This window comes from Artemia franciscana, chromosome 18 (genome assembly GCF_032884065.1).
Source record: "Artemia franciscana chromosome 18, ASM3288406v1, whole genome shotgun sequence".
NCBI lineage: Eukaryota > Metazoa > Arthropoda > Branchiopoda > Anostraca > Artemiidae > Artemia > Artemia franciscana.
In genome coordinates this window covers 14,897,587-14,924,709 of record NC_088880.1, presented here as the reverse complement: position 1 = coordinate 14,924,709, position 27,123 = coordinate 14,897,587, and the positions used below count along the sequence as shown (strand labels likewise).

The 27,123-nt window shown below is 34.6% G+C and overlaps 3 protein-coding genes across 9 annotated transcripts in view; all 3 read right to left on the bottom strand.

Annotated features, from left to right (window-relative positions):
- LOC136038660 (uncharacterized) overlaps nt 1-8,833 on the bottom strand; it is a 45,140-nt gene extending 36,307 nt beyond the window's left edge. Inside the window, exons 1-2 of one of the 3 annotated variants that reach the window (XM_065721926.1) lie at nt 8,705-8,802; nt 4,974-5,231 (exon numbers count right to left, since the gene is read on the bottom strand). The gene's annotated coding sequence lies outside the window, so the exon portion shown is untranslated. Of the gene's footprint in view, nt 1-4,973; nt 5,232-8,656 lie in introns of all 3 variants that reach the window. The other 2 variants (XM_065721925.1, XM_065721928.1) reach the window with 2 other exon arrangements.
- On the bottom strand, nt 5,945-6,289 carry LOC136038385 (uncharacterized). The gene has a single exon (XM_065721455.1). It carries the CDS (start codon nt 6,287-6,289, stop codon nt 5,945-5,947), a length of 345 nt encoding a protein of 114 aa, XP_065577527.1.
- A 13,631-nt stretch (nt 8,834-22,464) lies between the features above and the next one.
- The window catches only part of LOC136038659 (trypsin-1-like), a 75,573-nt gene continuing 70,914 nt past the window's right edge, over nt 22,465-27,123 (bottom strand). For 4 of the 5 annotated variants that reach the window (XM_065721921.1, XM_065721920.1, XM_065721922.1 and 1 more), the window contains exons 10-11: nt 25,032-25,238; nt 22,465-22,738 (exon numbers count right to left, since the gene is read on the bottom strand). In XM_065721921.1, coding sequence (XP_065577993.1) covers nt 22,620-22,738; nt 25,032-25,238 — 326 coding nt within the window. In that variant the 3' untranslated portion in view covers nt 22,465-22,619. Of the gene's footprint in view, nt 22,739-25,031; nt 25,239-27,123 lie in introns of those variants that run through there. The other variant, XM_065721924.1, reaches the window with a different exon arrangement.

The following is a 27,123-nucleotide window of genomic DNA, read 5'->3' as shown; positions in this document are numbered from 1 at the left end:
CTTATCACCAATAACAATATGATTCAAAAGCACATCACCATCCTTATGATAACACCTGAGGAAGTCAATGCAGCTTTCATAGGCATACTTTTATTTTCTTCTGACAACATTCAAGAAATCAATCATGCCTAAATTTGTTTGTAACTAAGTTTTTAACTTTGTTTGTAACAAAGTTTGCAACACCCTAAACAATTTTGTGTAGTACCGTTTTGAAATTAAAGAAAAAATGATAACACCCTGTCAATTCTAAAAAGCGACTATCCTCTCAAATAGTCTTTTAAGTTCATCAGTCAAAACTGAAGGCTGGTCCTGGCGTGTCCCACTGTGCACATTCATCTATTTACCAGGAAATGTGGTGCACCAGTTGTAAACTGATGTTCTGTTTATTGCATTTCTATGCACCTCAATAATTGTTCTCCAAGTTTCTGCTGGTTACATTTTTCTTGCATTAAAAAACTTATGACACTATTAACCTTACACATGGCGATCTTGAACATGCAAAAAAGTTGCATAGTCCTTCCACCTAAGACATTCCCTCTGTTGCCTTGAAACTTAAATTCCTAAATAGGTTGCTCTATGACCCATTACTTAAAGAGCTTTCCAAGGGTACATTCTGGAAACAACTTGCATATGGTACCTGAGGAAATCAGAAGATGCTTTCTTAGGAATGGAATATTAAGGATATCTTAGGAATGGCTCATGGGTTGAAACTTTCAGGGAGTGTTGAAGGGGTAGGGTCAAGTGGACATAAATTTGAATGGAAGAGGCGAATCAAAAGACACCATGCATATTCAGGTCATCAAAATAGTATTTCTCCAATATTTTGGAAATGGCTAAGGGAACGAAGTTGAAACTTCCAGAAAGTGGTGGTGGAAAGAGGGAACTTCATGTCTCTAATCGACCTGAAGCTTTATCCTGGGGGTTAACCCCCCCCCCCAAAAAAAAAAAAGAGCTAAGAGCTCATATGGCACTTGAGACGAGGTTGGAAGAGCCAAGAGCTCATGAGCAAAAATCTAAGAATCAATAGATTGATTTAAATGGAAAATCAGAGGTTTAATGCCAGTCGGATTTAAAATAAGAGCTCTGAGACACAAGGTCCTTCTAAATATCAAAATTCATTAAGATCCAATCACCAACTCATAAGTTAAAAATATCTCATTTTTTCTAATTTTCCTCTCCTTTCAACCCATCCCCTCCAGATGGTCGTATCGGGTAAAACAACTTCATCAAGTCAATTTGTGCAGGTCCCTGACACGCCTACCAATTTTCATCATCCTAGCACATCCAGAAGCATCAAACTCGTCAAAGCACTGGACTCCCCCCTAACTCCCCCAAAGAGAGCAGATCCAGTCCAGTACGTTAATCACGTATCTACGAAATTTGCTTATTCTACCCACCAAGTTTCATCAGATCTCTCCACTCTAAGCGTTTCCCAAGATTTCTGCCCTCTCCAACTCCCCCCAATTTCACCAGATCTGGTAGGGATTTAAAATAAGTTATTCTAAGTAGTTATTCTAATAAGACCCATTCTAAGTTAAAAATACCTCAGTTTTTCTAATTTTTCCAAATTAACACCCCCTCCCCCAACTCCCCCAATAAGAGCGGATCCATTCCAATTTTGTCATTTACGTATCTAGAACTTGTGCTTATTCTTCCATCAAAATTCATCCTGATCTCTCCACTCTAAGTGCTTTCCAATATTTCCAGTTTCCATGATTTCTGTCCCCCCCCCTCCAACCTCCTATGTCACCGGATCCGATTCGAAATGAAAATGGAGTGTCTGAGACATAAGATCCTTTCTATATATCAAGTGAGGTCAAAGAAACCTCAATTTTCACATTTGTCAAGATTTCCAGTTTCCCCCTCGAAATCCCTCCAATGTGACTGGATCTGTTCGTGATTTAAAATAAGAGCTCTGAAGCACAAGATCCTTCTAAATATCAAATTTCATTAAGATCTGATCACCTGTTTGTAAGTTACAAATGCCTCATTTTCTAATTTTTCTCAATTACCCCCCCCCCCCCACTCCCCAAAGAAAGCGGATCCGGTCCGGTTGTGTCAGTCATGTATCTTGGACTTGTGCTTATTCTTCCAATCAAGTTTCATCCTGATCTCTCCTCTATAAGCATTTTCCAAGATCTCCAGTTCCCTCCCCCCAATGACACCAGACCTGGTCAAAAATTAAAATAAGAGATCTGAGTTACGAGATCCTTCTAAATATGAATTTTCATTAAAATCCAATCACTCCTTTGTAAGTTAAAAATACCTCATTTTTTCTAATTTTGAGAATTAACCCTACCCCAATGAGAGCGAATCCGTTTCGGTTATGTCAATCATGCATTTAGGATTTTTGCTTATTTTTTCCACCAAGTTTCATCCCAATCCCTCCACTCTAAGATTTTATTTTCCAAGATTTTAGGTTTCCCCTCCAACTCCCTTCAATGTCACCGTATCCGGTCAGGATTTAAAATAAGAATTCTGAGACACGATATCCTTCTAAATATCAAATTTCATTAAGATCCAACCACCCGTTTGTAAGTTGAGAATACCTGTTTTTTTTCTGAATTAACTGTGCCCCCACTCCCCCCCAGGTGGTCGAATCGGGGAAATGACCATTTCTAATTTAATCTGGTATGGTCCCTGACACATATGCCAAATTTCATTGTCCTAGCTTATCTGGAAGTGCCTAAACTTGCAAAACTTACAGAGGGCTCCCTGGTGAAGCAGTAATGTTGGCAGAAAGAAGGCATGTGTATCCAGGTTATGAGAAATCATATCTACAGAATCTCCAAAACAGCTTGAAGGACTGAGCAGAAATTTTCAAGGGGTACTGAGGGGGCAAATGGACCTTAAATGTTGACTTGGGGGGAGGCCAGAGGTGAATCAAAAGGAGCTGTGTACCCAGTTCAACTAAATAGAATATATGTACCATATTGGAGATCAAGCTGAAACTTCTAGGGTCTTAGGGGAAGGGGAGGATACTTCAGGCAGAATAGGGGAAAAAAATGTGTGTCTCCAATCTGCTCAAAATTATAGGCACTATTAGTCCCAGTAGAGCTTTGGAATTATCTGGAGCGAAGTAGTGAGGTAAATTAAAAGAAAGTAGTTACCCTGGTAATCAAAATAGCATACATACAATATCTTGTGAACAACTGTTGAAATTGAGTTAAACAGTTCATGGAGTGTTTGGAGGGGAAATAGGAATTTAACTATTGTGTCTAGGGAAAGCAATAGGAGCAACAAAAATTTTGGTCTCAAAATATTGGTTTATCTGGGAAAACACTGACAGTTTTTCTTGAAATAAATTACAGGGTCAAGGGAACCTTTATGCAGAGAAAAAACTTGAAAAACATTTTTATACCCAAAAATGGACTGAAATTTTTTTTTCTCATCAACAAGGATTTGTGGTTCATTTCTTACAGGGCATGTGGACAGAACCAGATGAACCTGAATGAAAACAAAATGTTTAAAGATTGGTTGTATCTTTGAATTAACTTATTGTTGGTAAAACAACTTTTATTTTCCTAAGAATAACATAGACTTACAAGATTGTAAACAGGGATAAGAGGACTACAGTAAGGACAAAATCTGAGGGAAAAGTACTTGTATTGATTTGTGATGTAAACAATAGGCCCAAATTTATTTTATCATCAACAAGCTTGCAAATTATTAGGCTAATAGACTATATTTTGAAAAGTGTGTTTTATTGGCTTTTGAAACAACAAAAATGTTATACTGATACTTATTTGGAAAAACTTGAATTTATTTTTATACTGATCTACTTTAAAATTTCAGGCCATATAGATACCTTAATTAAAGTTTCAGGACCAATAGGGACCTTGACTGAACGAAAAATCAGGGGATAAGAATCTGGACGTATTGATTCATGGAAGTTTTTTTTTTAAAGAACAAACTGCTTTTAATAAATAAGCTTTACATGGATGTTTTTACACTAACTAACAGTTGCAACAAAATATACTATAAGTAATTCTTTTAATATAATAAATGTATATTAAAGGATGCCTAAAGGATGGAGGTTATTTGAAATAAAAAAAAAAAATCCATTCAAAGGATGGATTGTTATTGAAGTGTTTAGTTCAGAAAAGGAGTATTTCACCAAGATTACTAGTTTTTTGTTCAAATTAGCAAAGTTTTGGTTACTACCCAATAATTATAAACAAATTTTGGTATTACTGTGGAGGAGTAGCTCTTTAAAAGGAAATAACAACAAAGCAACATCACTATTTGATTCTACATCAATGCTCTTTCCAAATATGATATTTGCTACACTGAATAACATACTTCTTATTGTTTAATGCATTGTACTTTTTGTTAATGGGTAATTTTATTCTTTCGCCAACAGCATTATCACATTGCAAAAGAACTGAGAAGCTACTATTCAGTCAATAATCAGAGGAATAAATTAAAAATCAATTTGGAACTAAAGAAAAAAAACAAAATTTAATAATGAATTGGCTATTCATTTTTCTAAAGATTGTAGAAAGTCAATAAGAAAACACAAAAATAAAGGGCTGTTTTGCCAGTATATTGGGACAGCTAATGAAATAAGTATGCAGCTGCAAAAGACAAATTAAAGTTAAGTCTCAGCAGTGATTTCTGGTGCATAAGAATTGAAACATTGCTAGAGAAAAGAACATTTATATTTAAGAGCCAATTTGTTTTCCAAAAGAAACTTTCTACAGAGCATGCAATTCAATTTCTAACAACTTTCCTTAATGATGGCATTAATAAACATTTCAAACTCATAAATGTATCTTTAGATATTTTAAAGAGATTTGATTCTTGGACCATGAAATTCTAGTGTATAAATTAGAAAAATCTGGCAAAACAGTAAGAGCTCTGAATCTGCTGAAGTTTTATGGGAGTTACAAAAATTTGTATCTGAATAATAGAGACCAAGGCACACATGAATATGATGTTGATTCAGGAATCACATAGTGATGTCCTCTTACCTTAAATTGCAGCTTGGAGCAATCTAAGCATTTCTCTTTGTAGAGCTCCAGAGTTGATGATTTGAGTTGTATTCAGGATTCTTTATTGACTTGGTGCACTATGCTGATCCATAGCTTCCCAGTTGAGTTTACACTCCCTGGAGGACCACTCAGCATCAACTCTTTGTTTGAAGATGTCCACACATTCAGCAGTAACAGTTTCTTCAGAAAGTTTATTCCAAATGTTGATGATTCTTGAGGAAAAGAATTGAGCAGACTCTGGATAGGAAAGACTGATTAACAAGTTTCAAGTGATGACCCCTAGTTCTTAAGTTAGGACCAACAATGGGAAATAATGCCAGGAGTGTATTAACCCTCATTAACTTATAGGTGAAAATAGCATCACCTCTATTTCTCCTGTATACAAGTGTTTGGAGTTTTGGCTTTGCTAGTCTTGCAAGGTAGGAAAGTTCCCACATGCTGGATATCACTTTGGTGGCACATTTTCCAGCACTTTTATGTATTTTTTTTAAATAAGGGGAGGCTAGAAGCATTCCAATTTCAAGTTTAGGATGCCCAAGTCCCTTACACCAGCAGCAGACTTCTTAGCATGAGTGCTGAATTTTAATTCATTATCAATAGTAATTCCAAGATCTTGCTTAGTATTTACAGAGGAAAGTAGATAACTCAAGACAAAATAAGAACAACAAGGGTTCATTTGGCTAAAGTAAATGACATGGTACTTGACAACATTAAATTTAAGAAGCAAAGTTTCAGCCCATTGATCAAGCAGTCCAAGATTATTTTATAGAAGGGCATGATCTTCAAAGGACAAGGCTGGTTCAAGGAGCTTTAGGTCATCAGCATAGAGTGTTTGTTTACTGGTGATACTGGAAGGAGCATCATTGATAAAAATATTAAAAAACATAGGACTCTAAACACTTCCCTGAGGACCTCCACTCAAAATATGCTTAGACAAAGAAAGAATATAGCTACCAATCATAAAATAAATGAACAAACTGAGATTCCATATAAAGAAAATCAAGAATCCAGAGCAGGAACTTCTCTTCAAGCTTAACAGCATGTAATTTGATTGCAAGTTGCTTGTGACAAACTTTGTATAAACCTTTAGAAAAGTCAAGCAGAATCATGTCAACCAGCACCCCTACATCAAGTAGCTTAGTGATATGTTCATATGATTCAAGGAGATAGGAATCAACAGATCTTCCAGAACAGAAGCAATGCTGTGAGCTGTGCAAAAGATTATTTGCTTCAAGATGTCTACTAGCTGCAGAATTGAACATTCTTTTATTAACCTTAACAACTGCTGATGTCATGCTAATAGGTCAGTAATTTTCAGCAAGATAATTTCTACCTTTCTTAATATTGGAAGGATATCTACTATTTTTCAATTCAGAGATAGTCTAGAAAGACTTAATGATAATGAATAGTAAGGATAAACGCAGTCTTGATAAGCATATTTATTCATTTTACAGGACATAAGTTCCTTTAGAAATACTGTACTATTAATCAGAATAGATTCCATATTATGTAATACATCATACATAGGAGGTGAGCAAAAAATGATACCAGAATTAGAGGAAAAAACAGGAGCAAATTTGAACTTTCACCTGAGGATCAGCAACAGGTTGACTATTGTGCAGGATATCAGGGAATGTGCATCTGCTTCAAGATTTTTGAGAGGCATAACCCAAGAAAGATTTAGGATTATCCCTAACATCATCAGCCAGTTGTTCTTCAAACCTTCTCTTCAACTGCTTGATATGGTTAGTTGTCTGGTTACTAAGAGTTTTGAAGAGTTGATAATTTTCTGAGGTTTTCTTTTTCCTGTTAAAATTCCATGCTCAATATTTTCTATTCATTAGGTTACCTGTTTTAGCAGTTAAAAAAGGTTGACTTTTAGCCTGTTTAGCCCAAAAAATTCTGGTGCAAAACTTTTCAGCATGCAAAATTACAGTTTTCATAGACCAACTCTCATCAATATCATTGGTCATAAGCTGCTCCCAATGACATTGGCAATCTTTTGGAGACTAGTTTGTAACTGACATATTTTTGTTGCCTAGAAGAGGGTTGTTTAGTTGGCATTCATAACTTTGAAATAATTACAACATGGTCACTATTACCAATGGGTGTGGTTACTACTTTCTTAATAAAATTACTGAGAATAACCAGATCAAGAGTGTTGGAAACTTGACCTTCCCTGAAAGAGTTGGTGGTCAAATTGTTTGACAGAAGGAATTATCAGAGATAGCAGACAAAAAAGGAGAATCTCTAAAGCAAAAACCAGACCTGTCAATCCATTGGATTTCAGGAAGGTTAAAGTCCCCCTGAGGGACAAGATCATAACTTGCAAAATTGGACATCACATGTGATAACATAGCAGCCAAATTAGATCCAGAGTCCAAAACATAGGGAGCCCAAGGGCTTCTATAAACAACATCCAATACTCACATCAGTCTTTTCTAAACTGCTTGAAAGTATTTTCAATGATGCTATTATTAACCACCTTGAAAATGGCTTACTGTCAAAGTTTTAACATGGTTTCAGAAGGAATCAGTCCATTAAGACAAACCTGATCCAGTCTTATGATATAGTCACTGAACTAATTGAGGAAGGTGAAGCAGCTGATGTCCTGTTACTTGACCAAGCCAAAGCCTTCAATAAAATTGTCCACAAATATTTTTTAAATAAGCTCCATGCATATGGAGCTCATGCTGGCACTGTGGAGTGGATAAGATTGTTTCTGATTGGCCAAATCCAGAAAGTCATGGTCTACGCTGACAATGGAGACCCTATATTTTCAGAGTTTACACCAGTTATAAGCAGAGTATTCCAGGGAAGCATCCTTGGCCACAGTTTACCTAAATTTTCAGTTACCAGTTGCTTTTTCTCTGCTTTTAGTTCTGAAAATGGGTAAAATTCTAGTTAATTGACTTCTTGCTATCTCAGAAAGGGTTTAGGTTAGGAAAATGAAATTTTAAGGGGTGAATCTAGAGACTAAAGTATGTCCTGGGAAGGTATTTTGAAGTAACTATTTCTACTCCTTCTCCCTCTAGAGGGCCCTGAACTTTAATTACTTTCAAAAATATGTGTATTATAAAAGTGAAACCTTGCAAAATAGATCTTCTGCTTAATTGAAGAACAATAAAATTGTTTTCAGCTTCAGAACTTTGCTTGATTCCATTGTGTAAGGTTTTAAAGACATGCAAATGCATTTCCTAAATTTTGAAAAAACATTGATATGGCTCAAAATTCTACTCAAATAACAGGAATTGCATTTTCAGAACTAAAGCCAGAGAAAAGGCAACTAGTAACTGAAAATTAAGGTAAAACGTTGTTTTGTCAAAATTTCAATAGGTATAGACCTGTCATGGTAGGCAAATTTCAGGACCCTCTAGAAGGAGAAGGAGTGGAGGTGGGTACTTTAATATACCTTTTTGGGACTTATGTTAGCCTGTAGACACATCCCTGAAGGTTTTGTTTTCTTAACCTAACCCCTTTCCAAGAAAGCAAGACGTCATGAAACTTGAATATTACTGAAATTGAATATTAATAGACCTTTTTTTAGCATTCGTTGAGAAAATTTCACACATACAATTCAGAATAGTAAATAGCCTAATCTACACTGTTAGCCTGCCTAGGACTCAATGGGATATGATAGCCTAGCCTAAACTTAACACTACCATCCTTTTTTTGTCACTGAGATTTGTTGATATCTTCTATTTGCAAACCTGACACGATTTAGGTCGAATATCACAACCACTGAGGGCTTAGCAGCTATGTGATTTTTTTGATTTTTGGTTCTCTTTTATCTTCTGTTTCTTCTAATGGGCTTTCACAGGACGTGTTTTATTAACAACAACTTTTGGTTGTTTCCACCGTCTGATCACGAGTTAGCTAACAACGTTAGCTAGCGAACGTTATTGGGACAGTGGAAACAGAACTTTGTTGACAGAAATTGTATGTTATAAATTCACAGAATCGTGATAATTGGTCTGAGGTTAAAAAATATATGCATGGTAGTAAGACTATGAAGTTTCATGAACTGTTAGTGTTGCCAAAAAGACCTCAAGGGGGCAAAAAATAATTGGCGAAAACATTGGTCAGATTAGAATTAGCCAGAAAAGTTTTTCTCTTCCATTTGTTGGATGAAGTTTTGTCACCAATTTTTCGATTAGCTATGCCGAGAAATATATTCTTCATTGATGAGAACCAAAGTGCTTTCAATAGATGTTTTGAGGATTTTCCTGAAGTATCTATTTTTCACCCTTTCTCTTTTTAAAGGGCACTAAAATTTAGCAAGCATAGACAAACTGTGTGTTGTTTGGAAACTTCGAGTGTTATGATTTCCATTTGTTTTAGCATTAACAAATGTGCACAATCGACTCTTAGGGGAAGGGGGGATTGAATATTGTAAATCTTATTGGCTGTGCGAAAATCTATCTAAGTACATTAATAATTTCCATTGCAAATATCACTAGATTAGTCTGAAAATATCCTCTCAGATAAAGTGAATGAAAACAATACTTATTTAGAACAAATGCCTTTGCAGTTGCTTAAGAATCACTTTTCGGAAAAATTATGTTTTTAAAAATTAAATTGATATTTAAGCTTACTTAATGAAGTTTCTTTCGCCGGGCTCTACCACTGTCTTTACAAGAGAAGAGAGCCTAAAAGTCAATTTGACATTCTAATGCATATATTTTTTTTTTCTTTTAACTGTGATAAATTATATATATTTGTTTACCACTTGGGAAAGTTTCCTAATGCGTATATGTCTGTAAAACTTATCTCATAGCTTCAAAGGGCAAAATTAGACCATTTTTGGATGAATTTCAGTAAGTTTCTTTGTAAAGACCTTAAGAATGCATACAGAAATATAGCCGTCACTTTTGCGTTAATTTTTCTGATACTATAAACTAAGTGAGAAAACACTATATGTTGTGTTTGTAACACAAATGTGACAAAGATACCCATAATTTCTTTGGAAAGTTTAAGAGAGTTTGAAAGTAAAAGCTGTAAGAAAAGATAAGATTTATTACAAAAAGCCTATGGTCCAAAGCAACACAAAATACAACCTACAAACAAAGCTCCAGGAACAAATGCAGCTTTAAATAATACAAACCACGAAAAAACCAACAACAACACAACAAAAAACAACATTTTAACCGACGAACAACAAATATAATAAAAATCAGTTTCTTAAAACTTCAACAAACTATCCCCTCAATCATTATTCCTTAGGTTTAATCCCTAAATGAAGAAACTTATACAGCTGTTTAACAGCACATGCGTTCCTCTCAGACATCCACTCAATTAACCGGTATTTACTCTCGAACATTCGTCCAAAATATTAACACCACAATTCAGACAGCTCTTCACGCTCGGATACAAATAAAAGAGATTCCCATTCACGCATCCACAAATACGGCAAAACTAGGGGCCGGCCACCAACCCAAACTTTCCCAGTAACTTTTTTCTCTCTCCCAAATCCAAAATATTTCCCCTCACCAACAACGAATTCTTTTTATTCAACCCAAATTTAAAATTAACCTCTTCACCCCAACACTCTTTAGCTCAAGAATAAAAGCTCAAGGACATATATTGGTCCTTTTGGGCTTGCCACTTTTGGATTTCTTGGTTCTTTAGGGTTTGCTGGACTTCCGTCCGTATTGACACGCACTCATCCATCGGGCCTTTTTTATATTTAAAGGCTGATTTTAACAAAACTAATATTAAATTTTTCGTTTCATTGTGCTAATTAGAATAAAATTTGATGTATTATTATGTGTAATTAGACGTAAATTATTTTTTAAACAAACTTTCTCCGGTTTTGAAGTAATTTTCGGAATATAAGGTAGGCAAATCGTGCTTGTGGGTTTATTCGAATCGCTTACTGAAGTGGGATTTAAGGCTTTAGAAGAATACATTTTTAATCGTTGAGCAATAACAGTATTTATGAGAGAAATTGGGTACCCGTTGCCAAAAAGTATGTCTATAATAAAATTAATTTTTTTTTTAATATACGGCTCTGAATAGATATTAAGTACTCTATCCACAAGAGATATTAGCACACCTCTTTAAACCTGAGTAAGATGGTTAGATTTGAAGTTAAGGTATCTATTACTATTAGTAGGTTTTCCGTAAACCGGTTTTCTACCTTATATTTTGAAAATTACGTCCAAACTGAAAAAAGTTTGTTTAAAAAATAATTTACGTGTTTTATTCACAAGTAATTTAAGTATAATGAATCTTCTCAACTCTGGTAAGGATAAAACCCCAGCTACTGGTCTAAGAGGGGTGTATCAAATACCATGTAGTTGTGGAAATTATTACATTGGTCGAACCCACCAGAATTTAGGAACAAGATTACAGCAACACAAAGAGAGTATTGAAAAAGCATTAAAGTATACAATAACTCCATATCTTTCGATTCAGCTTTAAGCAATCATATTTTTGAAAATCCAAACCATTATGTTTTATTTGACAAAACAATTCTAATTGGCAATGACCTAGCGATCAAACAAACTGTCCGTGAGGCAATTGAAATGAAACAAAACTTAAATAATAATACATCCCTAAATAGATACTTGGGTGAATACACGCTCAACCCTATGTATACAAAATTAATTATAGAAAATAATCTGATTCAAAATAAAACAAAAATAGACACGAATAAAAACAAGCTCAATCCCAAATGAACTACAAGATTAGCTGCAGAGATAGCAAATATCGCATTAAAAAATTATTTCAATTTTTAACAAATACAGTTCGTGAAATGAATGAATCTTTTTAGCATATAGATAGAGACTTGGCTGAACTTTTCGTTAAGAAATGTTAAGTGTTAGTTCGTTAAGAAGTGTTTTCGTTAAGTGTGTTATTGTTTATTATTTTCTTAGCTGAAGACGGCCCTTAGATATAGGGCCGAAATATTCAAATAAGTTTCGTTTGTTCACTGTCTTGGGAAAAAAGTCCTCATTATTCTCTTTTCTGTATTTGTATTATGCAAAGGCAGTGTGGTCTTTGTCATTATTTACGTCAAGCTTGCATTCACAGGGAGTCACGGGGAGCATTTGACCAAAGATATTTTTCATTCTATTTTTTTAGCTAAAAAACCCGCGAACATTATTAACCAACAAACGTTTCTGGAATCTTACAGAAGGAATAAGATTATTCCTAAATCCTTAAGTTCAAGTTCAAGTTCCTTTTATTATCAATATCCATCCATTTATAAACAAAAATATCCCAAAGGGCTCAATGGCCCGTTATTTGGGAAAAAAAACAACAAAACAAAACATAAATAACTATTAAATACATTCACACTTAAAATATATTTAGAGTCTACTCACCAATCCTCACCCGAGTACAATCGGTCTCCGCACCACCTACTTAAAAAAAAAAAAAAAAAAAAAAAAAAAAAAATATGCATCGAGGATCCGACACACACCATCCAAATCTAAATAATTAAATTCAATATAAATAATTAAATAAATAAACTAAATCTTTAAAACTAAACAATATAAATAACTGATCAATATTATAGTTTAATTTAATTTTTTTTAATTAAAAAATTTTTCAACCGTTTCTTGAAGGAGCCCATGGTACAGGACCGTCGAATCCCAACAGGAATGGAATTCCAGGCACGTCTGACAGCAACTATCAGACCAAAGTCCGAACGCACTGCAGGGGTGGATGGTACTAGCACATCATCCCTGTTTCTAGTTTCATAAGGACTGACATTTCGAACAATTTCAAGAAGCCCGGAAAAACTTGATGGAAGGTCTCCACAGAAATACTGAAATGCAATGAAAGAGAGGTGTAATGTATGAATATCTTTAATCTTCAGAATTTCAACAGAAATATGGGTGGTAGATTGAAGGACTTTTGCTGCTTTCAGTTGGAGATTATGTAAAGGTGTAAGTACAGATGGAAATGTTGACATCCACACTGACGAGCAGTAGCATAAATAAGGGTAAATAAGAGAGAAGTATAATAGACGAAGGATAGAGAAAGGAAAGACTCGCTTCAGCTTCCGAATAATTCCAAGGCCTCGAGAAACCTTTAATCTCATTGACTCAATATGCCGTTTGAAAGATAGATTTTCATCCAGAAGTATCCCAAGGAATCGAATAAACCGGTCAGCTGGGCGGGATATGGATCCCTTAGATGTTTTAAGCTCTGTCACTATAGGGCAGCTTTTGCCTATGCGGGAGAATATAAGAAGAAACGATTTTTTTACATTCAAAGCTAACAAATTTGCATCAAACCAACGATATATGTTTTCTGTCATCAATTGTAGCTTGAGGATAAGAGATGATTCATCAGGTGCTGCAGCCCCCAGGGTGGTGTCGTCGGCGAATGCAAAGAGTTCTTCATGTTGACCAGGCGTATCCAAGGCTCCAACCACAGCATCTCCCTTCTGGCACAAATGACAACAGAAATCAGATCGTGGGTTGCTAAATAGTCGATAGAGGTCGTTGACATATATGAGGAAAAGGGATGGCCCAAGAACTGAGCCTTGTGGTACTCCATATTCAACTGGAACATGCTCATCAGAAGCTTCAACTGCAATGGATCGGCCAGTTAGGAATGAAGAAAACCAGGAAATAAATTTCACTTAAACACTTTACGAGAGTCACATTTCACACATAAATTACAGCTAAAAATGTTGAATCATATTATTAAAGACAAAAAACATAGAAGACTTGTTATTTCCTCAGAACCAAAATCACTCGAAAATTTTCTGTCCCAGATTTTGTCAGCTGATGATTTTTTGCAGGTTGTTAGGATGGAAAGGAACTTATTCCGCCATGGTTTCCGTATGTCAAAAGAGAGACTCACTAATAAGTTTAGAAGGTTGAAATATTAGTCTCAAATGGTCAACCCAGTTTACAATCATAAGATAAGTCCTGGACCTGCGATTGTAAATATTTCATCGAAAAAGCTTAGCTATGTTGAAGAAAAAGTCCTAGAACGGGGGCCAAGATTTTCGTTTTTACTGAAACAGGTTGCAGTTGCAGACTTGGTAGCATCTTTAGAATCCTCTCTCCACAAATGTAGTGCTCTTTTTTCAAACCTGGGTACAGTTAAATCTTGTTTGATTAACACTCTTTACAACACTTCATTAAAGCTTCCTAATTCTCCCAATAACGCAATGGAAAAATCACATGACACAAAAGTTTTGAACAAACCCCGTAATGATTACTCAGTAATAATCACTAAAGCCGATAAAAGTAACTCCTTAGTAATTATGAACAAAACTGATTATGATAGTAAAATTCAGTCACATTTAAATGATACAAACACTTATGTTAAACCAACATATGACCAGATTGATCAATTTGTTCAAAAAGTTATAAAAGAATTAAAAACTCTGAAAGAATATGGCAGAATCACTCCACAATTGTACAATAAATTTCTCCCTCGTGATCTTTTTTACTCAAAGTTTTATAGATCACCGAAATTGCACAAACAAGGCATCCCTCTAAGACCCATTGTAGCTAGTACAAAACCACCTTCCTCAAACATTGGAAAATGGTTATGCACTGCATTTAAACCATTGCTTCACTCCCAAAAATCTTATATAGAAAATTCAGTTGATCTTGTAGAAAATTTGAAACAGATAGACATCTCTGAAAATACATATGAAGCAGCTTTGACAAATAATTTCCATGTATACTAGTATTGATGTTTCAGAATCTGAGCAATTATTACAAAATAAACTGGAAAACAATTATCATCTAATCGAAGAGTCAGCGATAGGTCTAGGCATTGATGTTCTCATGCATTTGGCTAAATTATATAACAAATACTGCGTGCACTTCCAGTTTCGAGATTCATATTATAAACAGGTAAAGGGCCTTCCTATGGGAACACCTCTATCAGGCCTACTCGCAAATATTTTCGTCGAGAATCTTGAAAATTGGGCCCTGGATTTGTATTTTCTTAATAATATGTTTTGGGGACGTTTCATGGACAACGTAATTTCAGTTTGGAATTATGGCGAAAGTGACCTTAAAGATTTTCTAGAACATTTAAATACTTACGATAGAAACCTGCATTTCACTCTAGAGACCGAAACAAATGGAAAAATACCTTATTTAGATGTATTGATAATACGTAGTATGAATAAGCTTGATTTTACAGAAAACCTACACATAATAATAGATACCTTCACTTCAAATCTAACCATCCTCCACAGGTTAAAAGAGGTGTGGTAATATCTCTTGTGGATAGAGTACTTAATATCTGTTCAGAGGCGTATATTAAAACATATTTAAATTTTATTACAGACATACTTTTTGGCAACGGGTACCCAATTTATCTCATAAATACTGTCATTGCTCACTACCTTATATTCCGAAAATTACTTCAAAACTGAAAAAAGTTTGTTTAAAAAATAATTTACATGTTGTATTCACAAGTAATTTAAGTTCTCCTCAATTCTGGTAAGACTAAAACCCCAGTTACTCGTCTAAGAGGAGGATATCAAATACCATGTAGTTGTGGAAATTATTACACTGGTCGAACCCACCAAAATTTAGGAACACGATTACATGTATACAGTTAGTGAAATGTATGAACCTTTTAAGCTTGTAAAATGTTAGCTTTTATCAGACAGTCTTGGCTGGTATTTTGGTTAAGGAGTAATGATGCCTAGGCTATTTTAAAAAATGTATTTTTAACCGAGAACTTTTGTTGTAAGTGTGTTATTGTTTATTATTTTCTTGCTGAAGACGGTCCTTAGATATAGGGCCGAAATATTCAAATAGGTTTTGTTCGTTCACTGTCTTGGGCAAAAAAAAAGTCCTCATTATTCTCTCTTCTGTATTTGTAATATATATATATATATATACATATATATATATATATATATATATATATATATATATATATATATATATATATATATATATATATATATATATATATATATATATATATATACACACACATATATATATATATATATATATATATATATATATATATATATATATATATATATATATATATATATATATATATATATATATATATATATATATATATATTCACTCCTCCCATTACCAAGATTTATTTGGAGCACATCTCATTGAAAATGGGAAAATTCAGGCCATTAACGAAATTTTCCATTCGACATCCTAATTCTCTCATAGAAAGGTCACCTGTCCTAACCTTTTTCTTAGAGCTGGTTTGTGTACACGCAATATTGCATATTGATGAAGATTCTTTTTTAAATTTTTGTCTGTAATAATCTTTCATGTTTCACGAACTGAATGTATGTTTAGAAATACAATATGCAACCCTAAGTCCATTTATTCTTGAAAACTGGGAAGTTTTATCATAGACGATTCGCTCGATTTCACATTTTGGTCCTTTCAAGGCCTCTCCTTTTTTATGCTGAATAAAATGGCTGACAATATTCCTTTTCTGCAGTGTGGTCTATTTCGATGCAGAAAAGGGGATATTTCTCGTGCTACTCTATGTTTCTGTACTACTCACGGCCAACTACTGTGAACAATTTTGTTTTAGATTTGTAATTAAAAATTGACACTTCTATAATTGGCAAACTACTTATCTCCAGGAATCTATCCCCAGCGCAAATTCCTTAACAATCAAGAAGGAGAGTCTATCGATCGCTCTTTCTCATCTCAGTTGAAAATGGACAGAGAAGAGGGCGAGGATTTATAAAAAAAACGAAAGGTTGAAACTATCTGACAGCTATGTTAAAACCTGTGAATATTTGTATTATTTTATTAATACTACAAAATTCACTTTCGGAGTTAGTTGATTTTGAACTGGTGTGCTATGTATGTAACACGATTGATCATGGTGATAGCTGCCTAATAATGTTTGAAAACTCTACATCACACATGCATTCCTGTAAAAAGGAAGACAGATACTGTATGGTGAGTGCTTCTATCTCTAATATATATTTTATTGAACAAAACTCACAGCAAGCTCCCTGTTGAGACTTTTCCAACGAGACCACTAGTTGATTTTGAGGAGTCTATCTTCGCTATGATTGATTACATATTACGCTTAGTTACAACACACAATTATAAACGTCTTGCATTTTTAGGAGGGGGCCAGAAATTCATCTTATAATATATATCAAACAATTTTATAGACTTATTACGGGTGTATCAGCTTTCCGAAAAAAAAAAAAAACTTCGGCTTTTTTCGCTCGTCGAAAAGCAGGAGTAATATAAGCATAACTAAATTCAAAGAAAGAATTAGCGCGATATTCAGAGACACTCTTGGGGTACTTCATTTAGAAACTAATGAAATTGCCTTCACTTCCTTTGTGCTGAACCCAAGGACTGACTCCAAACATGCTATCGTTGCAGCATTGTCAACAACCTAGTAAAAAGCAAATCACTGCCTATAGTAGCCGAAACTTAAACAAGAACATTTTAAGAAAACAGTCAAGTGACAGATATTTCTCAACTTACATAATTTTTAAAATAGTAATATTTTTCAGATCCGACTGAACAATAGTGTGCAATTACCGAGATTTTTTTTCAAAATCTAAAAAAAGAACTTTGTACACCTCGAAAATAATGTTCAGTTAAAAAATGTCTACAAAATTGTATCGTCATTTTCAAAAACGCTTAAATGGTGGTGGTTTATATTACTCCACCTTGACAACAAGGAGAATCATATTTTTAACATGAGCAGCATTGATGTGTATGTTTTTTCTTTCTCACAAGGAATGGTCGTATCAAGCTATGGGCCTTGGAATATCGGATAAGGATTGTCAGAATCTCAATGGAATAGTTAGTGTCCTTTTTAAGTAAGGGAACGCATCATGCCACAGCGAATCGCCAAATTACTTTTGTTTTCATTTATTTTCATTTTTAGTTCTGAATATTGTTTTCAGGGTTGACTTTAATGTAAGGGGTACTGTCAGCCCCTCGACTCCTCCCGCTCTCTATAATAAAGCTGAAATTTTCTACAACCGAACCCTTTTTTTTACTTAACTTATATTTTTTGTCACGGCGATATTAAAAAGCTGGTGTTTCCAACCAAAAGCTATTATTTTCAAACAGTTCGTGGTAACGAACTGTAGTAAGGAGCGACCCGGCTCAATAGTAAACGAAACTCTAAAAAACGGAGTTTCGATGCTAAAAGATATATCAAAAGAATTGTATTTTTACTCTGATTTTAAATATATAAGTTTCATCAAATTTAGTCTTTGTCATCAAAAGTTACGAGCCTGAGAAAATTTGCCTTATTTTGAAAAATAGGGGGAAGCACCCCCTAAAAGTAATGGGATCTTAACAAAAATCACACCATCGCATTCAACGTATCAGAGAACCCTACAGAAAAAATTTCAAGCTCCAATCTACAAAAATGTGGGATTTCGTATTTTTTGCCAGAAGACAAACCACGGGTGCGTGTTTATTTGTTTGTTTGTCTGTTTTTTTGTTTTTTTTTCCAGGGGTCATCGTATCGACCAAGTGGTCCTAGAGTTTTGCAAGAGGGCTCATTCTAACGGAAATGAAAAGTTCTAGTTCCCTTTTTAAGTGACCAAAAAAATTGGAGGGCACCTAGGCCCCCTCCCACGCTCATTTTTTCCCAAAGTCAACGGATCAAAATTTTTAGATAGCCATTTTATTCCGCATAGTCAAAAACCATAATAACTATGTCTTTGGGGATGACTTACCCCCCAGTCCCTGGGGGAGGGGCTTCAAGTTACAAACTTTGACCTGTGTTTACATATAGTAATGGTTACTGGGAAGTGTACGGACGTTTTCAGGGGGAATTTTTTGGTTTGGGGGGGGAGAGTTGAGGTGGAGGGGTACGTGGGAGGATCTTTCCATGGAAGAACATCTCATGGGGAAAGAGACTTTCAATGACGGGGGTGCATGATTTTTTAGCATTATTTAAAAAAACAATGAAAAATAAATATAATAAGTTTTTTCTACTGAAAGTGAGGAGCAGCATTAAAACTTAAAACGAGCATAAAGTATTGCGCATATGAGGGGTTCACCTCCTCGTAATACCTCGCTCTTTACGCTAAATATTTTTAGTAACTTCAACTATTTATTCTACGGCCTTTGTGATTCAAGGGTCATTCTTAAGGAATTGGGACAGAATTTAAGCTTTAGTGTAAAGAGCAAGGTGTCGACGAGGGGTGAACTCCCTCATATACGCAATAAAAACATACGAATATAGAAGTTCGTTACGTATGTTAATTCGTAAATCACGTATATTTTTTTACTAATGAAAATATTCGTAAAAAAATTAAAAGTTCTAGTTGCCTTTTTAAGTAATCAAAAAATTGGAGGGCAACTAGGCTTCCTCCCTCTCTCCTTTTTTTCAAAATCTTCTGATTAAAACTATGAGAAAGCCATTTACTCCCCCCCCCCCGAAAAAAAAATGCAAATTTCGTTTTAATTACTTACGTGCGGAGAGCCAACATCAAAATATGCATTAATTAAAAAACGTTCAGAAATTAATTTAAAAAAAAACAAGTTTCTTTAAATGAAAGTAAGGAGCGACATTAAAACTTAAAATGAACAGAAATTACTTCGTATATGAAAGGGGCTGCTTCCTCCTCAATGCCTCGCTCTTTACGCTAAAGTTTGATTCTTTCTCTTAACTCTACTTTTTAAAACAGTAAAAAAAACTACACTGTGTGAAATACACAACCATATTTATCTTTGAAATAGAAAAATAAAAAAATTGGAAATGAGTATATTGAGAGTCGAATCCGAATTCGGTAAAGAAGCCAACTTTATGCTGTTACAGAGTTCTGGGTAGTAGCAGGTTCCAGATTAAAAAAAAAATGTGGTTACAAAAAAATGAGGTAAAAAAAAAGAAACCAAAAAGGCAGAAAAGATAAGCGAACTAAACATCTTAAGAAAGTGCGGTTTTCCTTTGTAGCTGTAACCGTTTTAGAGAGTCATCATATTGTTGATGCCTGAATTTTTAAAGACTAAAAGCATTGCCAAAATTAACTGATTCGTTTTGTTTATTGTCTATCATGGTTCGACAAGGTAGCACTGGATAAAAATTCGATACTGCCTTAAAACCCGAAACAACCAAAAGAAAATCTTAAAAAATCGTGCTTCTTAGGTATGAATACACCTTGGATTGGCCTAGAGGGGGAAAATGTCTTTATTTGGATACCCTTGGTACTTTGATTCGGTGAAACTAGTATGATTCTGTTTGGTTAAACCTGGATTACTATAACGTCCAAGTTACCCGGTTAAACCTGACTTACCCAACTTAATCTGAGAAAGGTAAATGAAAGCAAAACCTCGCGGCTGGCTTACCTCACAAAATAATAAATACAAAAATTAATAAAAGAATAGAACTACTTCCATAGTACAAGGACCAATGCTGAAAGCATAGAAATGTAATTAGTTTTTATTTTATACGCTTTTGACAAGATTGTGCCATTTTCTTTGATTTCTTATATGAACATTTTTTTTAGATCAAAAGATACGCCCATACTTCAACTCTTGAAAACGCGACCCTTGATTCATATCAGACTTGGTCTCTGGAAAGAAACTGCACAAACAAGTGCGAAAATCTTTGCCTTATCATGGGTGATAGATTTAAGCTACAAACCTGCACAACATGCTGTAGTGAAGGCTTGTGCAACTATGGTAAAGGCTCTAGTACATGGAACTCTACCCAAGGAATTGATATTTCGCTGAAGGCTGTAATATGTGCTCTATGGATATTGATAAATTTTGAAGTTTCCTGATAGTCATAACTGCTAGTGTAAGATCAGAAATACCTACAATACCTAATCTGTCATTTACGGACTCACTCTGGGGATATTGCCTCTGCATCTCTGTTTTTTCTACTCAAGATATCTTGGCATCTTTAAACTACTACTTTAAGGGACTAAGTGGTCAAGGAGCAACTAAATTGGAGTTACATAATCCTCAAATGTGCGGCTGAAGCATTAATTGAAATGAGCAGAGATATATTTTTTAGTTACCTTTTATGCTAAATGTTATTAAAAGAGCTCAGACAATGTGTTTCCATGAGTCAAACGCTGAAGTTCAAACAGCTAGGGACATAATGCTTGCAAGTTAGGATTCAGCGACCCCGATTTTAACAGAGCTTTACTCTGTTGTGCCACCCCTCCTCCTCTCTTGATCAAAATATTGGCTAAGTATTTGTTAAAAATATCCATTACATTTCATATATCTTGCCTGCAAGTCCCTTAGACATGCCCAGTCATAAATGTTAGAAAACATTTAATTTGGAGTCGGGGCCCAATTGCCTTCAACTAGCTCATAGTTTGAGTAAGGGGCAAAGCTGAAATAAGCCTTTTTCAGAATTGTATCAAAATGATGCCATTTACTATTTGACGAAGGCTTAGCCAGCTTTGCCACTCACTTGGACTATCTGTATTTTGGCTTTTTTCCAATTAGCCATGACTCTCAACTTTTTCATCATAATCCGCTAACTTTATTTTAATTCAACATCTCCCGTATATCTTATGGAACTTATTGGGGTAGTAAAGGCTGGATCCTTATTATACTGGTTCCTCATCTTTCTCATATATATGCTGATTCCTCCTATCCAGCTCTCAATATATTCTATTTTATGTGTCATTTTTTTCAAGTTTGTGCTCATTCCGTCTCTTTTAGACTTTTTCTTACGATTAAAGATGTTACTAAGACAACTGAGACTTTTTTTTTTTAATTTAATAGTTGACATAATCTACATTAACAAATTAATTGAAATAAGTTAGTCCCAAAAATGCATAACTTTTGAAAAAGTTTAATATTAAAATTAAAATATGACCGTACTTTAATTTAGGTAACGAGGGCAACGTTTCAAAAGAAATATTCTGTTCATTTTACTTGATGTCCCTGAAACTAGGCATGTTTCACATTATAGTATCCAAAACCAGGAGATGTATCTGCCATTTTTCCTTCCAAGTGTCAGTTACAGTGCACTCAATGGTTCTCCATTTTCCTTGATAACTGTATCATTATCAAGTAAGTATTGACTTCGTAAAATTTGTAGATTGGCAAGGAATAGGATAGAAGGCTTTCCTGTATCTATCTCGAATTTCATTCAATAAAGCTTATGGATTAGATGTCAAAATGAAACCATATTATTTCTATAAGGCCCTTCAGCCTTACTGGAGGAAAGGAGAGGGTCTAATGCCCCTTTCCTGCTCCCAAGGAAAATCTTGTAATCATGTATGTTTTCCGGGTTTCTTTTCGCTGTTCTTATGATCTTCCCTTGCCCAAAATTTCTCTACATACTTGATTAAACAACGCAATGTAATCGTTAAAGGATTTTTTTTTTTATTGTTTATTGTTTTCATGCGTTTATTGACAACTATTGACAACTATTCATGTATTGACAACTATTCATGCGTCTGCCTCTCTTTTAAGAGTTGAACACACAAAAAGCCCCCTTTGGTCAAGGGGATGACGATTAAAAAAAATCCGATGAATTGAAAAATGATCGAATTACAGTAGGCAATATCGAATTTGAGACTAAATTGTTTTTTAGGCAAAAACATTTTATATAAAAATAGGATAACAAAATAAACAACTATAAACAAACGCTCAACTAACTTCACAGAAGTCGATGGATACATGGATTGAGGTGGGATCAAAGTATTTGAATTGTAACCCTAGGATGTCAATATGAAAACTAGGAGATTTTCGATCGAATCCAGTTTAGATAATACGATACACGAGTATAGACTCCTGGCTTTTGTTTAACTGCACAGCCTTCACCCCAGGATATAATACCCAGTAGATAAAAACGACCTGAAATAAAAATTCATGAGCAAACAAACGAGGTAAATCTGAAAAATAAAAAACACAGAAAAAGTGCCAAATTACAAAAAAAATATAGATGCTAAGAGAAAATATTCAATTGGAATTTTTTTTTCTAATCATTTTTTTTCTTAACAATGCATCAGCAAGCAAATTTTGCTCCATTATCACCTGTTTGGGACACTTTCTAGAAGATAGTCTCATTCATTTTTTCGGGCAGATTACCCAGAAATTTTGTCATAAGCTCAAAATTGGATATTTGTTGTGGAAATAATGAAATTTTGTTAAACTTTTTTTTTAAGCCATACACTGGATGTCAAGTAGTAGCAGATTATTTTTTTTTTTCATTGGGTGAGTTTGCACTGCTTTTGAATGTTAAGAGGGTTTCTCAGAAGTGGATGTGTTATTTGAAATGTCCGTTATTCAACTTAATATGATAGCTGAGCCTGTATAGTTTTTTTTGCATGAAAAAGTGTCAGAAAATTTTAATAGCAAAAAATATGCTTATAAATAAAGTGAAAGATTGGGAACTTCCAATCTACTAATAATAAAAAAAAATATTAGGCTAAGTGGCTAAGCAGGCTTCGGCAAAGTGGATCATTATATTGTCAGACAAGTTGTCAGTTCAATTTTGGGTCCTATTATGTGTTCAAGAGGCTTCTTGTACTAAACCAAAGTAATTTTGCAAACTTTACTCCACAAACTCGATACTAAACCTTAATATCACAACTGGTCTCCTCCACGATACGTTAAATAGTAGTAAATATGATTTAATGAAGCCCCCCCCCCCCCGAATTGCTATTCTAAAAAATATGCCGTAGTACAAATGTTCGCACAAAGCTGCTACAGTCAAATAGTAACAGTCAGCATAGGATGTTCTGCATATGACTTCTGCGTAGGATGTTCTACTTTTTTGTAACAAGAAGGCTAAAAGGCTTCAAAAGCCTTGTTCCCGTTACCCTGGGTCAATGAAACTTGCAGAATAGTTCTACACATCAAACCAGATTTTATAAAGGTGTTTTCAAGTGTCTACCTCTACCTGCTCCCTGTTGAGATCTCTTAGGAACCCTGATAATTTGCGATATGTGGTTTATATATTCTGAAATTCTTTTAAAATCCAGTTAGGGCTCAGAAAGATGTTCTCCATGTCTTATCTCTCCTCATGTAAGTTTTCCTAAGTAAAAACAGAAGAAGGCGAAGAGGGCCTAAACGCTGGTTTTTAGTCCTAGCAGCCACGTTATCAACTGCAGTTTGGAAGAAGCATGCTCTAAATCAAACTTAAATTTGCCTTGTATAATTTAAGACAATCACACGGATGAAAGACAGAAAGAAAAACTGGAGAATATTAACTTAAAAACACCTTCTTACGACCTAACGTTGACAATAGGATCCATGTCTCATAGTTTCGTCAACCTAAACCAACTAGAATAGGACTTCTTGAGAAGGCGCGCAGCGTTAGTATTGTTATCTTTAATTAAATTGGTAAAATTCGTAAATCCTAGTCTGTAGTTGAAACCTAGTCTGTAGTCATGGGAATAGACCCACAATGCTGCGACAACTTTTCAATTTTTGAAGTGAAATTGGAATTTATATGTAATGTCGGTAATTACATGTTATAGCAAACACACTTTGTTCTCGATCTGTAATGAAACCGGTTTTCTGTGTATTTCGGAGATAATCAGCTTAGCCATAGCGAGATAAAATACTATGCAGGTATATTTTCATTAAATTTTTAATGTATAGAGGTGGTTAAGTTAGGTTAATATAGGCTAGATATTTCATATAATGCGCTCTGGCAGCCTACTTTCCATCATCCTCCGTTGTATTTTCCATAATTTTGTTACTGAAGCATTATATTTTCATGATATTTTGGTATATTCAATTAGGATTAACCTAAATTCACTTCTCTGGTTTGGTCGCTATAACAAGTAAGCACTGTAATGTCTAACTTGCATAAATCTAAGAAAAAAATACTTAATTTTGTCGCTTTTAGCAGGATGTTTGATCAGCGTAATCATCTTTTTTTCTGAAGTACCAACATGAAAAAATTAAAATAATTTAACTAATCATTAATACTTTATGCAATGGAATAATTTCTTACTTAATTTTTTTATATTGAATTTATGAAATATTATTGCTTGAGTTTCATTCCAATCAATTCTTCCAGAATCCAGTTATGATGCTTACAAATATAAGGGACTAAATGTATTTCAAAGCATTTCAAAATTCAAACAAAATTTTTCAAACATTCGAACATAATTAAAGATTTCGGTTTTTAACTTACCACCGATATTACAGGCCAGTGGCCCACCTGAGTCACCTTGACATGAGTCAGTTCCCCCTTCAACATAGCCTGCACATATCATTCCGTTCTCAACTCTCTTAAACTGACCTAGGCTGCCCATGTAGTCAGATCTGCGGCAGATAGCGGTGTTCATAATTGGAACTGTTGCTGCAAGTAGACTTCTTGAGACAGAAGTTTCATCCCATGCTGAAAAATGATGAAAACGATGGGAGATGAGAATTTGCTTAGAAAAAACGTCTATATAGGCTTTTTATCTTAAACTATTTACCTTATTTTTACATATAAACATGTATTCAGCTTGAGCTCACTTCTGAAAGTTGTTTTGGTAAGAATTTGCTAGAAATTTCTGAACAGTCGGAGGGGAATAGCCCATCTTTATGCTTAAAGTTGGTGCGAAGGACCTCCACCTTATATGAAAATTAAAAACAACAGGCTAAAAATTCACTTGTTCGTGCTCCGATCCACCTCCCTCCCCATAGCAGTGATCTTATTTTCTGTGAGTCAGGGAAGTAAGCGGTCGATACTACGCTCACAGGAAATGAAGCTTCATCCCTTCTGACAATTTTACATCATGAATTGTTTACATCATGAATACATCACGAATTGTGGCTGAACATTCTGTTCAGCCAGTAATGCTGGCCTATAATTGAAAACAAATTTCTCACCTTGAATATACGTAACAGTGCCCAAATGGCCCAAAACATAATATTAAACCACGAAAAGTTTTAACTGAAAGTAAATAGCCAAGTTAAAACTTGACACGAACAGAAATTGCTCCATATATGAGGTGGGCTTCCCGTCCTCAAACTCCGCTATTTACACTGAGAATAGACTTTTTGCCCAGGTGCTTAAACAAAGACTGCCCAGACACAAGGGAAAGTATTAGCAAGGTAAGAGTATTTTCTAGAATTCCTCAAGAATGGAACAGCTTATAGATGCGCATTCGCTTTAATCAATTAATTTTTCAATTTAGTCATTTTAGAAGGTGATTGCTACACAAAGCACTTGCAGTTCCCCATGAACCATAGTCGTTGCAACCATAGTCGTTAAGAACAGAAGGTTGACGAGGGAGAACCCCTCCAAATATATATAATATTTTCTGTTCGTTTTAGGTTTTCATGTAGTTTTCTTACGTCGCAATATCTTTCATTTTAAAAACCTCACTTGTTTTAGTATCTAACCATTATTTTAATTATTATCATAATTACCAGTCTTACCCTCAATTTGAGGAGGGAGCCGTTCCCCTAACCCCACTCCTTTCAACGGTGTCTCAAATTATGAGATGTGTTTTTAAGTATGGTCTATTTGAACATAAGTACACAATGAAAGACTATTTCAAAAAAGTAAATCTATTTTCAGAAAGTACATATTTTCTGAAATAAATAATAATGTGTATACTATTTAACAGCATAATTGCTAAGTTTGCTCAGCACTTATCGCACCTCTCAATTAATTTAAAGTAACTTCTGTATAAAAACTTGCTGCCAGTTCCGATAACCAAGAATTCACTTCCGTTTTTATTTCGTCATCGTCATTGTAATGGTTGCCACTGAGGTATTGTGTGACGTGGACAAACGGATGGTAGTCATTCGATGAAAGATCAGAACTGTATGGTGGGTGGCCTAAAACTTCCCAGTCGAAAATGTCCTACAAATTGAGGGTCTAACAAGCAGTGTGAGGTCTTGTATTGTCATGAAGAAGAACAATTCTCTTAGTCAGCATGCCAAGTTTTTTTTTTTTTTTTTTTTTTTTTTTTTTTTTTTTTTTTTTTTTTTTTTTTTTTTTTTTTTTTTTTTTATTGCCCTGCGGAGCCTTTTGAGGGTTAGGCAGTATGATTTTGCATTGATAGCGGTTCCTCTTTCCACGAAGTCGATTAAAAACACCACGCCTATTCCAAAGCTTCGACGACATAATTTTATACTGGGAAAGAGTCTGTTCAACCTTCAAAATTTCAGGGGAGTGTGTTTGTTTCTGCTAAATGTTTTGTTACCTCAATTTGGTAGTATTATGCAAAAACCGATGTTCAACTAGTTTCAACCAGTCTCCAGTTCAACCAGTTGCCATCTCAGTG